At 42.1% G+C, this 15,887-nt stretch overlaps 1 protein-coding gene across 1 annotated transcript; it reads left to right on the top strand.

Moving 5' to 3' along the window:
* The first annotated feature begins 1,965 nt into the window (after nucleotides 1-1,965).
* On the top strand, nucleotides 1,966-15,727 carry LOC139735813 (uncharacterized). The gene is made up of 6 exons (XM_071646562.1): nucleotides 1,966-2,215; nucleotides 8,413-8,481; nucleotides 9,011-9,278; nucleotides 10,413-10,517; nucleotides 12,265-12,431; nucleotides 13,253-15,727. The coding sequence occupies exons 1-6, from the start codon at nucleotides 1,974-1,976 to the stop codon at nucleotides 15,315-15,317; spliced, it is 2,916 nt and encodes a 971-aa protein (XP_071502663.1). The 5' UTR covers nucleotides 1,966-1,973; the 3' UTR covers nucleotides 15,318-15,727.
* Nucleotides 15,728-15,887: the final 160 nt, after the last annotated feature.

Raw genomic sequence — 15,887 nt, 5'->3', positions numbered from 1 at the left:
CTGAAATGACGACTCGCATGCAGTGTTTGTGTGAACTCTTATAAAAGCAGGCTCTCGCAAAGAATGGGCGGAAGTTAGCTGGATCAAGGGTACCAGCCTGCTACATCCTCTGTGGGAGGTCGCTCAGATGTAAATATTTTTCTCCTTATAAAGGCTATAATCTCTACCTCAAAGAAAACAAATCATACTGCATTACTCGATGAACTTTCAAAATGTTTTCTCCAACTGCATGTTGTCAAAATACAAACTTTGTATTCTATATCCGTAAACTCCCTTGCTCAAATTTCTCGCACCTGGCAAAGATTGCTGTATCTATTGTTAGCCGTCATCCCACGAGCCTAACTCCCACAATCCGTACGGCCCACGATCTTGACAATGAAAAAAGATCTATGAGCCATAAAACCCACTAGTCATATCAAATCCCATGAGTCGAAGCCCGCAAGACCAACAATGCATAAGCCCCGTGATGCTTGACTGTGTCGGACTCGTGCATGGATTAGATTGGTCCAGTGTCGAGCTCGTGGGCTGTATGACTCGTGAGCTGCATGACTCGTGAGCTGCGTGACTCGTGGCCCAGCTCGTGGCCGTCGGACTAGTGACGAACACCCATGCAGGATAATTAACATGGGCCAAATTTCAAGTCATGAACAATCCGACATCATATTAAAGAATTAGCACAACTCATTCAATTTAACAGATGGGCCTATCTATGTAGATTCACCGTGAAAAATTCTCGCACTTTGCCATCGATTACAAAGACGTATTTTTACACGATACGCCCTTCTGCCATTCTTTTTGATATGTATGAGTTACTAGTATTGCTTAGGTAGGAAGGAGCATCTGTAGATCCGCCCTTCTGTCAAAATTGTAAACGCTCTATCCGTGTAGATCCAGAGGTATACGACATCAATGCGGAGTACAAGAACATGGCCAATCATTAATAATGAAGACCTATACCGAAATCTATACCTGACTTGAATCTGGAGTGAACTTCAGGTTAGACGAAAGTGTTATACTGGTAATACATATCACAAAGTCGATGTGGCAACTTAAAAAATGATGCGAACGGGGAAGTTAAACACCATAGAATATTCACATGTAAATATTTTTGTATGATCTCCTTGGTAATTTGAAAAATAACGAATTTAAAAGAAAAAAAAATGACGTGGCGCCAAAATTGGATGCTCGCGAGGACAGATGTCTGATGTCTCAGAGTCAAATCGTGTGCAGACTTACCATGTTTCATGTATTAGGGGCGAGACGCACTTGGGTGTGTTGGTGCGAACGCACCCCCCGCATCCCCTTCAGACCTAACCCCCGCCCCGCCCCCCCCCCCCCCCCTCCAAAAAAAAAAGTTTTACTTATTAAGTATGCACGCACGCATGCGCGCGGGTAAGAGGCTTTTTTTTTTTTTTGCTTGTCAGCTGAAGAAACCCGGAAGTGGAATCAGACATTTGCGCTGATAAACCCGGAAGTGGAACCAGAAATGAACGCATCCCCCTCCCCCCCCCCCCCAAGCCCCTTGAAAAAAAGCTGGTGACGTCCCGACGCTGCAGGGTCCTTTCTCACCCATGGCAGACCTTTTCTTACTCCTCTCAAAGAACTCCCAACGCGCGCTCACACACACGCACACACAAAAACACAAAAAAAGAGAACAGATTAAAAAAAAAAAAAAACCATAGGCCTAATGGGTTTCCAATCCTATGGAAAAAAAAATTGAGACAACTTTTTCGTTCAGACTCTGAGTAAGCCGAAATGTTATATCAAGTGTGGGCCATATCACATCATTTACTCGATGTTATCAATTTATGTATTGTTATTGTCATTAAACGTCTAGTAATTTTCCTCTTTTGCATATTTTGATACTGACATTTCCTTTGAACTCCTGAGTCCTTATGCCATATTCCTGCATGGGTAGTAATAATGCCCAACGGTCCGGTACGAAGACTAGTAGTGTGACACAAGTGGACAATATGGAGGCGACTGCAGAAATAATGGGCGACGAAAGCAAACCTTGTGAGGAAGGCTCGGAACCAGATGACAAGAGAGAGGATATCAGGCAATCTGATGAGATACTTGAGGAGCAAGAAGTGGAAGAAGACACACGTGTAGACTTAGAAGAAGAATTTGATAAATGGATAAAGTTAAAGGATCTCGTAGGTCTGTCGGGGATCAAAAGTGACGCTCGATTAGCGGCCTTCCTCATCGACTTCTGGTAATAGAACTTGCTGCATGGTCCCATGTATTGATAAATGTGTGCTCTGTGCTGGGTTTTAACTATTGACAATGTGAAATTCCTGATGCCTCATCGGATCGGTACAACATAAACAAATACTATGGACAACGATATCAAAGAATTTACTTTAACCAAAAAAAAGTATAGAGGAATATATTCAGAAATACGATGCCATGCAAATAGTGTTGAAACTTACGCCTGTGTGGTGTCTATTCTGAAGCCCAGTGAATTAAGGCACTATCTTTATCTAGAGACTAGACTCTATCACTACTGACATAATCACAGCGCGGGGCGAGACAGAACTTCAGTTCAGAAGCATGATGACATTTGAATCATGATGTAGATCTAGACAACCTAGCTGTGACAGATAATATAAAATTGCAGGCATTTACAGATGCAGTAAAATTTTATGAATTTTAACTGTCGCATTCAGATGCACTACTGACTAGACTAGATCTAGTCGTAATTTAGAGTATAGTGAGGTGCCCGCACCTCGTCAGGGGCCCGAATATCGTCACCCCACTTAAAATTGTTTTGAGCGCACTAAGCAAAAATGTATGCCCGGGACTGTGTTCTGTACGCTTGAAACTTGGCAGGGCTACCACAATCAAGCAAATTGTGGTGAAAACCGAACAGTTTTTCGCGAAAATCTGAAATTTTCATAGGGCCATAGGAATACGTGTTAAAGTCACCCGCACGCATCTTTTATGTGTATGTCTATGGGAACATCACTGTCACCCGCACACGTCTTTTACATGCTAAGTCTATGGGTGACGAGTTGCGGGCCCCTTCCTTAGCGCGCAACTTTTTCGCATTGTTCGCGTTCGACGACGATAGCTGCAAATTTTCAATATCGATCAGTGAACTTGTGATTCCATTGGAATTTTCAGCATTTTTCCTGTATGTGAGTTGGATTTCAAAGAATTTCAGTGGCGAAATGTGATTCAAATATGGGCAAACATTAACTATGACGAGGTGCGGGTCACCCAAGTATACATTTGTATGTGTGTATCGGGGGAGTAGGAGGTCAGGGTCTGAAGTAAGAATGTAGTCCAGTAGACAGGTCTAGATCCTCTAGGCTTTACTTAACTGGACAATCCGATCTGGGCCCTACTTTTACTTCTGCATTGGTGTCTAGAGTCTACAACATAAATACTTCACAGCAAAATCACTCTAGCCAGGCCTACACCACTGAATGTAAATAATGTCAAGTATGGCCTAAATTAAGGAGACTACAAAAGTGTCCAGATCTAGATCATCTGATCTAGGTTCTAACTAGTGTAAACTGTAGTGAGTGTCTCGTTGTGCAGAGCTAGAGCAGGCAGGCCGTGCTTTAGTTAGACTCTTTATTCTTTATCATTTTGGTCTGGTACAGTCCGCTGTGCTGCTGGCATGTTATCGTATTTAAACTTTGAAAGTTGTGCTTATCATTTGATCTTGATGTCATTGATGTACAAACGCCTGATGTAGCTATTCCATATATTTAGGCAGCAATACATGAGTCGGAGGCATATCTTATTCAAACTTTATATTTTCAGGAAGGTCTTTAAATTTTTTAATCGTAGGGGCTTCCCTTACATTATCTGGGAGGTCATTCCACTGGGGAATTGTCCTTAAAGGACAAGTTCACCTTCATAAACATAAGGATTGAGAGAATGTAGCAATATTAGTAGAACACATTGAAAGTTTGAGGAAAATCAGACAATCCGTTCAAAAGTTATGAATTTTTGAAGTTTTTGTGCAGTAACCGCTGGATGAGAAGACTACTGCAGTGGCTGAATAACTTAGATGTCACATGCGTACAACAATATAAGGAAAATATAAAGAGAATTTCACAAAATTCCATCTTTTGAAAAAAGTACACATTCCCCTGACTCGTTACCGACAAATGTTATGGGTAATATTATTCCCCCTGCCTTTAGAAAGAGGCAAGTCAAGTGCTCTTATATTATGCGAAAAAAGTGAAAATATGTTGAATTTTCTTTTACATTTTCTTTATACTGTTGTACGCATATGACTCACAAGCTGTAGTAGTCTCCACATCCAGCGGTTCCAACACAAAAATTTTAAAAATTCATAACTTTTGCATCGATTGTCCAATTTTCCTCAAACTTTCACTGATGTGTTCTACTAATATTGTTGCATTCTCTCAAACCTTACGTTTATGAAGGTGAACTTGTCCTTTAAGTAGAGAGACTGCCGGTAGCAGCTCTTATTTGCCCTTACAATTGTATATGGTCATACACAAATTTCTTAGAAGAGTGCCTTGTGCTTGGTTTTCTCCGAGCCGAATTAGTGCTTTGTAGATGTTTGATGTTGCTAGGGATTAGTCCTTGAGTCTCTTTGTAAATGATGCGAAGGCGAGATTTGAATCTCCGTCTTTCGAGACTTTCCCATTCCAGATGCTTCATCATATTTGTCACACTAGGTGTTCTGTCATAATTGTTGCATGCAAAGCTTGTAGCTCGTTTTGGGATCTTTTCAATGGCTTGCTTGTTGTTTTCCTGGCATGGACCCCAGACTGCATGGCAGTATTCCAAGAGTGGGCGTTCTAAGGTGATGTAAGCTATGGTTGTGGTTTGAATGTCGCAGCCGTACAGATTCCTTCTCAGTAGACCAAGCTGACGATTGGCTTTATTGGTTACTTGATTGATATGCATGGTCCAGGACAAATCCAATGTCAACTCACCTCCAAGGTATGGATGATGAATGAACTCGTCTTAGTGTGTTGTTTCGCATGGAATAACTAAACTGAAGGGGTCTTGTCTTGTGAGTGACATTCATGACGAAGCACTTGGAAGTGTTGAAGCCATCTGCCACTTTCGCTCCCAGGCACGAAGTGTGTCGATATCAGCTTGGAGTGAGGTTTGGTCTGAAGGGGTTTCAATCCCACAATACAAGATGCAATCATCCACGAACAGGCATATTTTGGATGAAAGATTACTGGGTAGGTCATTGATATACCGATGCAGAGACTGTAGGTGAGGAACAACAGTGGACCCATCACTGTGAACTGCGGAATGCCTGACTTCACAGGTAAGGGGTCACTGATAATCCTTCCTACAAGGACTCTCTGATGGCGGTTGTGTAAGAAATTCTGCAGCCGAGTATGGATGTTACAAATTCCAAGATAATCAAGCTTATGGAGTAGTGGATGATGGCTATCCACATCAAAGCCTTTTTGAAAATCCATGATTATTAGATCACTTTGACCCCTATTGTCCAAAACTTTTGCTGAGTTTGACTGAAAGATCAGTCTGTATCTTGTCGTTGGGGATATGTTCTGTGGAGACTACGCACATCTGGCTTCATGGAATCCTCTCCTATAGTATACTCATCTATGGAGGAGAGCCGTAAAAGTCAACAAAATGATTTTAAAAACTCCTTCAAAAGTAAAAAAAAAAATATAAAAATAATTTTAGAATATAAAGCCTAGAATTACCATTTTGTAAATTCTGTTTGCAGCTAAATACCAGGTAGAAGGAGCTTGACATGGTTTGCACTTTCTGCTTGAGTTGAAGAGCTCCAAGAAGATGCAGCAGATGTCTGATGATGGCAGGTGAAATTTAAGAATAAGACTTCCACAGCCATACCATCTGGGTAGAACAGAACATGGCTTAGGAACACAAGAATTGGAGTACAAATGGAACTTGCAACTTCTGTGGATTCCTGTATGCACAATATGTCCTGTTATTGGTCCATCAACTTCCCATTCTTGGCGGATACTGCCGATGCAGTGACCAACTGGACTGAGTACGCCGATGTTGATGGCACAAAAGAGAAGAAATAGAAGTGAGAGGAGACCTCTGGATGATTTTTAGACTTCTGCATTTGAACATCTATGTAATTGATTATACTGGGTACAGAGTTACAGAATTTATAGTGATTGGGATAAAGAATAAGAATGTTCCAAATTCATTACAAATCATAGTTAGCAAGGGTGATGACTTTCAGCTTCACATAACAATGTGTGATTGGGTGCTCATGGAGGCAAAATGTAAGAAGAAAACCTGTATAAATTCTATACAAGTGAACTTATTTTGGTAAAGCAAGTGGTGTTGTAATGAAATTGAATTGGTATGGTGTAATTACACTGTATATGTAATCACTGGAAATGAGCCTCCCATGGCATCATCCGTGTTCAGGGTAATATTTTTTTCAGAGTTTGGCTTATCTACTCAAGGACCACAATAAATTCCACAAATATGCATGGCACTATCAGTTTATGTACTACATAAGCGCTACCTGGTCTCACTGGTCTACATGGCGTGCTTCAGCAAGATACATACATGTAATTTGAAATTATCAAATCGTCTTGAATGTCCCTTTAATGGCTTTTTTTGAATGCTATGGAGAACTGCTGCTTTGAAAGTATCTTTGTCACCTCGGCCTATAGGAAGTTATGTTTTTGTTGCTGTTTGTTTGTTTGTTTGTTTGTCTGTTTGCAAAACAACTCCGAAAGCTGCCAAAGGATTTGGATGAAACTTACAGGAAAAATGATAATGATGTAAGGAACAGATGATTAAATTTTGGTAGTGATCTGGCTAATTGTCTGGATCCCGGATACTTTTTTTTTCTCCTCTTTTGAAAGATTACCATTGGCAAATAGGGCCACCAAACAAGGGAGCTCAAGCTGTGCATATTTGAGGTGTGCATACTTGCACTGAGTGCATGGGTGTATGCAAGGGGGGGTCGGGAGGGTCGTACGATCCCCCCAAATTTTCAAAAGGTCCACTTTTTGTAAGACATTTTTGTTTTTCGAGGGCTTTTTACCTTATAATAAACGATAGGAAAAAAAAAAGTAACCAGGTGGTGTTCCAGCAAATTGTCAAAAACCTCGTAAATTTTGTAACTTAGTTTTTATATGCCATACCTTATTTCTAAGCCGCACTGCCATGCCGAAAAAGTCACTTTTGTATGCTCCAAATGGCCCCATTTTAAGATATAAAATTCAAAAACTCCCTACCGTGGGAGGGGGGACACACCCTCCCCCCGCCTGGTCGCTCCACTCCCTCGCAAAGGTAAAGGTCCAAAAAATTTGATTACGACCCCCCCAGAAAAAATCCTGGATACACCCCTGGAGTGTGTACTTGAGGCACAGCTTGCACCTATATAGCTGCTGATGAGGTATACTCTGAGGACACACAACAGAAATGCTTCTTTATGACTGATATTGGGAAATAAGGGCGATTTTCAGCATGCCTATATGAGCGGAAATAAGCTGCTTGGCGGAGGTCTACGCTCTCCGAGTGCTTTCCTAGTTTTTCATATTTTTCATATTTTTCCTGCGCTCATGAAGACTTTTACTGACTCATCTAGAAACTGGGCCTGAAACCCTAGATCTAGAGACCTTGGGCTAGGCAAAAATTTTGCAGATTCTTACAAAGCTGTGCATTATTTAAATGTACAAATTATGTACTGTATAATACAAAGTAAATGTCACTGAAACTATGTTACCAGTTTCTGCTGTGTTTTGTTGTTGTTGTTGTTTGCTTGTTTTGTCAGTTTGATTAGGCATACTTGATATGTGCAATTTAGAATATGTTTTTGCTGTTTTAAAAAAAAGTTTTTACTTATCATCAGTATGCCTATTTAGATACACTGTAAAAGTGGTTTCTTTCGCGGTGGTTTTATTTTTGCGCTTTTCGCGCTTTGAGGTTGAACCGCGAATTTAACATCATGTTAAAAAATGTTTTCAACTCGCCGCTTGTTACAATGCTGTTGCGCACATGCACACACGAAGATTCCGTGCATTGAGTGTATTGATGGTCAACACACACACAACGATACCGCGCAATGTAGGTACAAGCATATCATAAAGTACTCGAGAGACGGGATTTTAGGTAAGCCTGCATTTGATTTCAATTTCTATCTAATAAATAAAAGAATAATCGGATTATAGTTTGGGTTTTCATCTGCAAAATAAAACAGATTTTGCCGACTGTGAATTCACAGATTTTGCCGACCGTGAATTTAAACACACGCAAAAAAGTCGGCACCGATGGAAACCGTGAAAGTATCTGTACGCGAAAGAAACCACTTTTACAGCAATCTTTTTTGTTTGTTTGTTTGTTTGTTTTTCTGCATAGGACAGCAGCCCTGCTTTGAGCAGTACTCTCATATGTCAACAGTTTTCTTGATTTACTCGGAAGTCGCTATTCTTTTTTTAATCATAGGTATGGACACAGAGACTGCACAGAGCCTGAAAAGAAAGAGACGAAGAAAGGCAGGAAGCACAAGCAAAGGTGAGCTTGGACAGCATTCCTTTTTTCGCCCCCAACCTTGCGATGTCATTTCAAATCTCAAGGCACATAATATGTCATCTCTTCTACCCATGATCAAGAACATTAAAGTAGAGCAAGTCAAATCAAAGCCATACATTTTTTATTAAGCTCTGATGAGTACAGATGTAGATACTCCAAAATCCTTTGGATTGTCAGTCTTGGCTACATGTACTTTTAAGAAAGAATATTATGAGGGAAAATACCTTCATAGTTATTGTTAGTGTGAAATTGTTCTGCATATTGTATATACGGTGTACAGTGTATTGTACTATTCTTGATGGACTTTGCAGTTTATCTGTGCAGTTATGATAACCAGAACTGTAGAGGATGTCCTCAACTGACAGTCAGAAACCAATTTAAAAATGGGAAAAATGATGAATATTGAAGTCATACGCCCATATGAAAAGGGTAAAATGTGTTAAAGATGCAAAGAGATCAGAATGTTTTTTTTTTTTTTTTTCGTTCGATATTTATCCTGCATTATCATCAGGTATGAATCATCTACACCAGCCCCTAAAATCAAGATACCAGTTCGCATGACCAGTAGAGGGCGTCCCGTCTACAAGCCAAACATCCTTCAAGTTAAGCTGACCAGCGATTACCGGAAGAAGAAGTCGAAGCGACAGGTTGCCTTGCAGAAGAAGCAGGATGCCATAAAGAAAGCCAACCAGAAGAAGGGTGTAGGGAGGAAGAAGAAGGTGACGCTGAAGGTGAAAACGAGTGTCAAATCTCCAAAGAAAAAATCTCCTGCATCAAAGGTAAATATACCAACCTGACACGAACTCTCGTTTCGTCATCAGATAGATGCACAGTCACTTCAAATACCCAGAATAAAAAATAGATGGGGGAGGGGATCATGCTTTCTCAGTTATGGAATCAATTACCTATTCAGTTACCCCAACTGTCATCTACAGAAACATTCAAATTCAAACTGGAAACGTATGTGTTCCTCTCACATTGAGGATTACATAACTGCCATCCAGAATGTTCAGTGAAATTGTCTTCCTTATCTGGTTTGTGTTTGTTATTTTCCTCCCTGTTGTCATGTTTTGTACATTTAGAAGGGCCATGTGCACCAAAAGGTGGACTCATGTGCTATACAAATAGCCGCTATTATTAGTATTGCTATTATATACCCTCTGCTGTTCTTGGTGGACTCTTGTAGAATCGTGGCAGTAGATCAAAGCAGCGGAAAGATGTCATGTCTCATTCTACAGTAGCAGAAGGCCTGTTAGTGATGTGATATGGGAAAGGTGACTGAGAAGCTGGTGACACACCAATGTAAACAAAACTACGCTCATCTTTTTCGAGAAGTGAGAAACTTCCCAAACACATGCAGGAAATTTATAGAAAATTTGGCTGGTTCAGAAAGTTTGCAGTCAAACTGCCCATACTGAGCAAAACAAAATACTGGGTAGTATGACTGTGGCTAGTGTGTCTAATACAGTGTATGTTCCATTGAGTATCTGTAGTGGTTGCAAAAGCTGACGCAGTGACCCATGAACTACTGTATACGCCGAATATTGTGCGAGATTTTTATTTTTGCGAATTTCGCGAGTCAGCCGCTATTTGCGAAATTAAAAACACGTGAAAATATTGACTCTAATGCCGATATGAATGTGACGTACGCATATAACTCCGTTCAGTACAGGACTCCACGATCACGAATTTAACCACTCGCGAAATTGTTGTGAAGTCCCGATTCGCGAAAATTTAGACTTGCGAAATATATGGCGTATACAGTATTCTTCTGTTGTCCAGGAGCACATAAACTGGGATTTCTGTAGGACTTCAGTCTAGAAAGTGAATCCATGATGTCATTTAATCTTATCCCGATTTCAGGCTATGATAAAGCAATTATCGCCTTCTGCTTGTCCTTTGTCCTATGACAGTCCCACACTGCTGCCTGGCCATCGGACGATGAAGATGATGGGGCCGTGTCCATGGAAGACAATAACGACGACAGAGACTACAGACCCCAAGCAAAGCGAGGAAGGGTAAGACTTGTGTGAGCCCGTTCCTTACGGGAACCTGGTATACATGTACCAGGTTCCCGTATGGTCAACTGATATATGGGAACCTAGTATACCAGGTTCCCAAAATGTAGACAAGACTGCCTGCATTTGTGGCCTAAATTCATGTTTATTTGTTTTATGCTTCCCAGAAAATGGCCTAAAAGAGTTTTTTCTATCGATATCTGTTGCTTTTCTATATGAAAATTGTGTGTACAGTGTACCTGTATCTCGTAGTATTATTTGCCTTTTCCGAATGTAGTGTGTACTTGTTTCGAGATGAAACTCATATGAAGATGTACATATAGCGATCAAGGCTAAGCTCAGTAGATAGCATCTTCCTCTGACCCGATGCAGGTGCCTCTTTTGTGTACAACAAAAGAGCTTGTGAGCCCATCAGCACTCGCTGTATTCATACCTCGAGCCTGGTTGATATTTTCATTGTTCGTGGCACATGGAAAGGGGATACGTACCACTTTACTGCTTTCACAAAGGTGGATTACAGGTCTGTCTTTTCTTTGTCGACCTGCAAAAAGAATCTTGTTTGGGGGTATTAAAGGCTCTCATAGAATTGTGGGAGGTACAGGTTAACAGATCTTAGAGGTTCTTATTTTTCAAATTTTTTGAGGTCCTCCTGGTGTGGTGGTTTTATCTCTTTACGTGTCACATTTGCACGCCCAACTCAGTCAATGCTTTGCCAAGTTCGCATATTTTGCTCAACTGCACAAAACCCACCCAAACTTACTATAAATTGCCAAATGACACAGTGTACTATAAAAGCTGTTGGGTTTGTTGGGGGTTTTTTTGGTCAAATTTACATTCTTCTCACATGTAGCTTGTATTTGCGGGTATTAAATGACATCCTAGTTTTATAAACCAACTTTTTTTTTCTCTGCACTGAAGGCTCACAAACAGTCAGTTTGGGCAGTGTTCATTGCTGCAAAATATTGTAAAGTGGAGTTCATTATTTACTTTTCAGAAGTACTGTCAACCTTGCTTAAGTCGACCTCAAATAAGTCAAGTAATTGCCTAAGTCAAAGGTCTTTTCAAGTCCTCTTCTCTTTATTGTCTATTGATTTTAATCCCACATAAGTCAAATTTTCTCTAGGTCAAAGCTATTTCTTCAAGTCCAAATAGATTTGACTTAGACAAGGTTGACTGTACAACCGTAGTGTCTCTGGGGATGTGGCCTTTCTGTGAAAATAACAAATTGCGCAAGAGGTGCTTTGTCATAGCCTCACTGGGATTGGAAGTTGTTAATCCTTCGTCCCCATTCACTTCTCTATAAAAGGTAATGTTTTCTCCAAACTGGTGAGTCCTCACCGCAGTGATACACAATGTGCAGGAAGCAAAAGGCATTGTGTGAATGTCTCCCTAAAAGACTCCTTCCTGTTATCGCCAAAAAAAACATGCCAAACTTCTTAACCCACCAGTTTCTAGACACCACATTACCATGGCCTTGTTATGTACTTTAATCTTATCTATTCTTATCTGATCTGTAGTATCAGATTGTTAGTGTTGAAAAAGGAAAAGTTGACATTTTCTGTATTTGAATCTTTTGTTGTTCATTGTAATATGTTTGTTTGTTTCTTTGTTTGTCTCAGTTGCAGTTTTTCATCTTTTTTTCATCTTACCCTCTTTTCTTTCTGTTTAAATGGTGTTTATAGATCTAATGCATATTATGCATTAAAAAGTGCCATCGGGTGTCTTTGATTGTTTTCCTGTATGATAGGGTCGACCCAAACTGGTAAGAGATGAAAAGTGGTCAGATGAGGACGGGAATGAGAAGGACCGTCGCTCCAGACAAGGAGTCGGCGCGGCCAGGGGGAAGCGCAAGGTTCGGCGGGGGGAGAAGCTGCCACCAAAGAAGAGGAAATACCTGGACAAGACTAGGTTAAAGTACGACCCATGCTTATTTCTTCTTCTTCTTCTTCCTTTGTACCAAACACTTGGCAACTATGATGTGTAATGTGCCTGTTGTTCTATACAATTGTACATTAGTATATATGTGTTTTCAAGGTCATTTATTATACATTCAGGGATTGGGCAGGATCCCAATTTGGGGCTATTTCGTACATTTACGTTTCTCTTTTTTTTCAAGTGCAGAGTTGAATTTTCAAAATACTTTGCAGGTATCTTTACCAGAGTGATGTACTGTAAAAGTGGAAATTTTCGCGGTGTTGAAATTTTCGCGCATTTCGCGCAACCAGAAACTAGCGCAGAAATAAAAGCACGCGAATAATTTTGCTTGCCATATGTTCCTGTGCTTGATATCTTGAGTCCGCGGAATTAAAAACACGCGAAACTCTTCTTACCTGGCCAAGCGCGAAAAATTGCTCGCGCGAAAATATCCACTTTTACAGTAGTGTACAGATGGACACCATGTCCCCCTGGATGCCCCAAATTTGCTATGTTCTCACTTTGTAGTCTGGAAGTATGCATGGAAGGCAAACTTGTGACACTCAGGTGAGTATGAGGACCCCCAGGTCCCTTCTCTCTTGTTACAGATGTAGTTCTGCAAATGAATATTAAACTTCCACTGAACCACAGACAATGAATATTAATGTATAAAGAATGAATGCCTGTATGCCTGGGAAATGCTGTTTACAATACTTTCCATTGATAGAGGAAAATGTGATTCAACTTGCAGGGGGATGGGAGTACGTACTTTATACCCTTGAATGAAATATCTATCTTTGTATCTGTGTATTTGTCTGTAGGGGAGAAACGTGGTACAGGTGTCGCATCAAGAAGATGATGGCATACAGGAAGAAGTTTCAGTGTAAGATCTGTCTGGAGCAGATGGCAGTCATCACCGAGGTCATCGACCACATCCAGAACGAGCATCCGGACCAGATCCGGGAGTTCCGCGCCACGCTCGGACCTCACCTGGAGAGGTGCGGCCTGACCGTCGTCTGGCAGCTCCCGGACTCCGAGGTTGGCCAGGCGAGGGGGACGTCACAAGATGTGGCCTGCAAGACAGAGGAAAAGGAGGAGGAGGAGGCGGGGCCCCAGGGAGACGGGAACAGCAACGCTGTCAGCTCTCTGTCCAAGCTGGATGAGGCCAGGAATGAGAGAAATGATGGAGAGGACAATCCTGGAGAGAGAGGGAATGGGGATGGCTTCGCAATGGGAGGAGGCATTCTAAAAGGAGGTTACATGTCGTTGTTAGTAGGAGACGAGCGCAGTGGAGCAGCATCTCTGAAGAGGGATGGAAAAGGCGATGGCAACGAGAAGAAAGGAGGTGATGATGAAGAAGGAGGAGAGAGAAGAGAGCCTGAAGGACGTAGGGTAGTGGTAGTCCTTGGTGACGGACAAACTGATGATCTCTTCAAGGATCGTCACAATGCTTCTGAAAGTTTGTCCCCCGAGGAAGATGTTGATGTCCTCTACGAACTCCAGGGTTGGATAGTCATAATGGTAGCATGTCCGGACTGTAGTGAGTTCGTCAGTATATACAGCTTGCCCAAACATCAATTCCATCACAGCAAGCCAAGGCAGGATTACCCGTGTGATAAGTGCAAGAAGGTGTATCGCCGTCCAAACCTTCTGCGTAACCACCAGAAGAAGCACCTAGATAAACCACCCAAAGGAAATGAAGAGGAGAAAACGTTCATGTGTGAACTATGTGGGGATGTATTCCGCAAGGCAAAGTATCTGAAGAATCACCAGCTGCGGCACCAGGGTAATCTGCCATTTGTGTGCAAGATTTGTGGCCGGCGATTTCTTTTTCAGAGGCAGCTGAAGAGGCACGACATTATCCACCGCGACGTGAAGCCCATCCTGTGCCAGGAGTGCGGGAGGGGCTTTGTGCAGCGCTCACAGCTCAACGCACACATGAGGCAACACACTGGAGAGAAGCCCTACAAGTGCGACATGTGCGAAAGAGCCTTCACGCACAACGTCAGCCTCAAGACCCACAAGAAGCGGGACCACGGCATCGACGTCGGCCGCTGCGCCAACCCTCACCTGGGACGACCTAAGCGGAGTGGAGAGGCAGCACCGAAAAGCAAAAGCTCAAAGTCTGCATCGGCCAAGAAGGTATCCCAGACGAGAAACCAGTCTGTGATCAACAACCCACCGGTGTCACAGTATTCAGAGTGCAGAATGGTCGCCCCTCCTGTCAGCCACTTGCCAATGGGTCTCGTCATCAACCCAGACCGCCAAGGTATGGATCTGAGTATGGAATCCCCCGAGAGCCCTCCACCTGTTGACAACAGCAGGCAAGCCATGATGCCGACGAGACTTCCAGACAGGAGCCACCGGGACAGACAGGATTCCATCGAGAGATCCAATGCAACGATCCACAACCTTGACAGCCATCCTCGTGGGAGCCATGGCGACGGGCACTCACCCAGCATGGAGCACCTAGGAAACCCGCATATAGAGAGGTCTGTGATTAGCATGGACCGGCATGGTTCCAGTGGAAACACCAGTTGCGGCAGCGGGGGTGGCCACAGCCACGCCCACTTCGAAAGGTCCATGGGGATGCCCCTGCTGGAGAGATCGTTGTCAAGCCACCTGACCGACAGACAGGGACTTTCCCCACCTATCGATTCAAGAACCAGCAACGCCCACGGCCACCACATGGGGCATCATCACCAGGCGGGCATTCCGCTGATCGCCCGTCCAGACTTGAACCAGCACCTCATCAGACAGAAGAAAGGGAAGGAGCTGGATCAGCCCCCACACCAGAGCAACCCGCCCCACCCTCCGTACCCGTGGGGCGCGTGGGGAAATGTTGGAGATGGAATGGGAATGCGGTTTCCTGTGTTTCCACAGTAGGCAATAATCACATTTTGCCTTCCAACCGAGCCCTTTCCATGAATCCCATTTTCTTACATGTTCCAATGTGAAATAATGCATAGAATGCAGTATCCATAGAGTCCTTGGAATCATTTATTGATGAATATTTGTTATGCCTGAATATTGCAGTGGTTCCACTTCATAACTTGACATGGTTCAACATGTTCTATGGTTCAGATACCATGTTCACTACATGCAGTGATGATGTGGATATGTTGACATGTTGATATCGGCAAATTATGTGATTTGATATTCAGATGTCAAATTTGTGCATATTTTGACATTTGAATATCAGAATTAAGATACTCAGTTGGTATCCAGATATAAAATTATGCAATCTTGAAATAAATAAGATAAAAGTAAGCATTGTATAGCATGAAATGCACTTGTGCCCACCACTTAGTTCTTTTTTTTTTAAAGATATCTAATATCATTATGTGTATTCAGTAAGATATTCTGATTTTTTTTCTTTTTTTTAAAAGATTTATTCTTGTTGCATGATCAGTATCATAAGGGCTCAGTATAAAGATTTTTAATGCAATTTTCATG

This window comes from Diadema antillarum, unplaced genomic scaffold (assembly GCF_040938485.1).
Source record: "Diadema antillarum isolate AM-2024a unplaced genomic scaffold, OU_Dant_1.0 seq00000599_RagTag, whole genome shotgun sequence".
NCBI classification, from domain to species: domain Eukaryota; kingdom Metazoa; phylum Echinodermata; class Echinoidea; order Diadematoida; family Diadematidae; genus Diadema; species Diadema antillarum.
This window is presented reverse-complemented; position numbering and strand designations above follow the sequence as displayed.

Excerpts from the sequence above, each read along its gene's own strand:
- LOC139735813 (XM_071646562.1), top strand. The coding sequence starts at position 1,974 with ATGGAGGCGACTGCAGAAATAATGGGCGACGAAAGCAAACCTTGTGAG. Across the intron at positions 9,279-10,412 it reads AAAAATCTCCTGCATCAAAG|TCCCACACTGCTGCCTGGCC; the intron begins GTAAATATACCA and ends GTCCTATGACAG. Across the intron at positions 10,518-12,264 it reads CCCAAGCAAAGCGAGGAAGG|GGTCGACCCAAACTGGTAAG; the intron begins GTAAGACTTGTG and ends CCTGTATGATAG.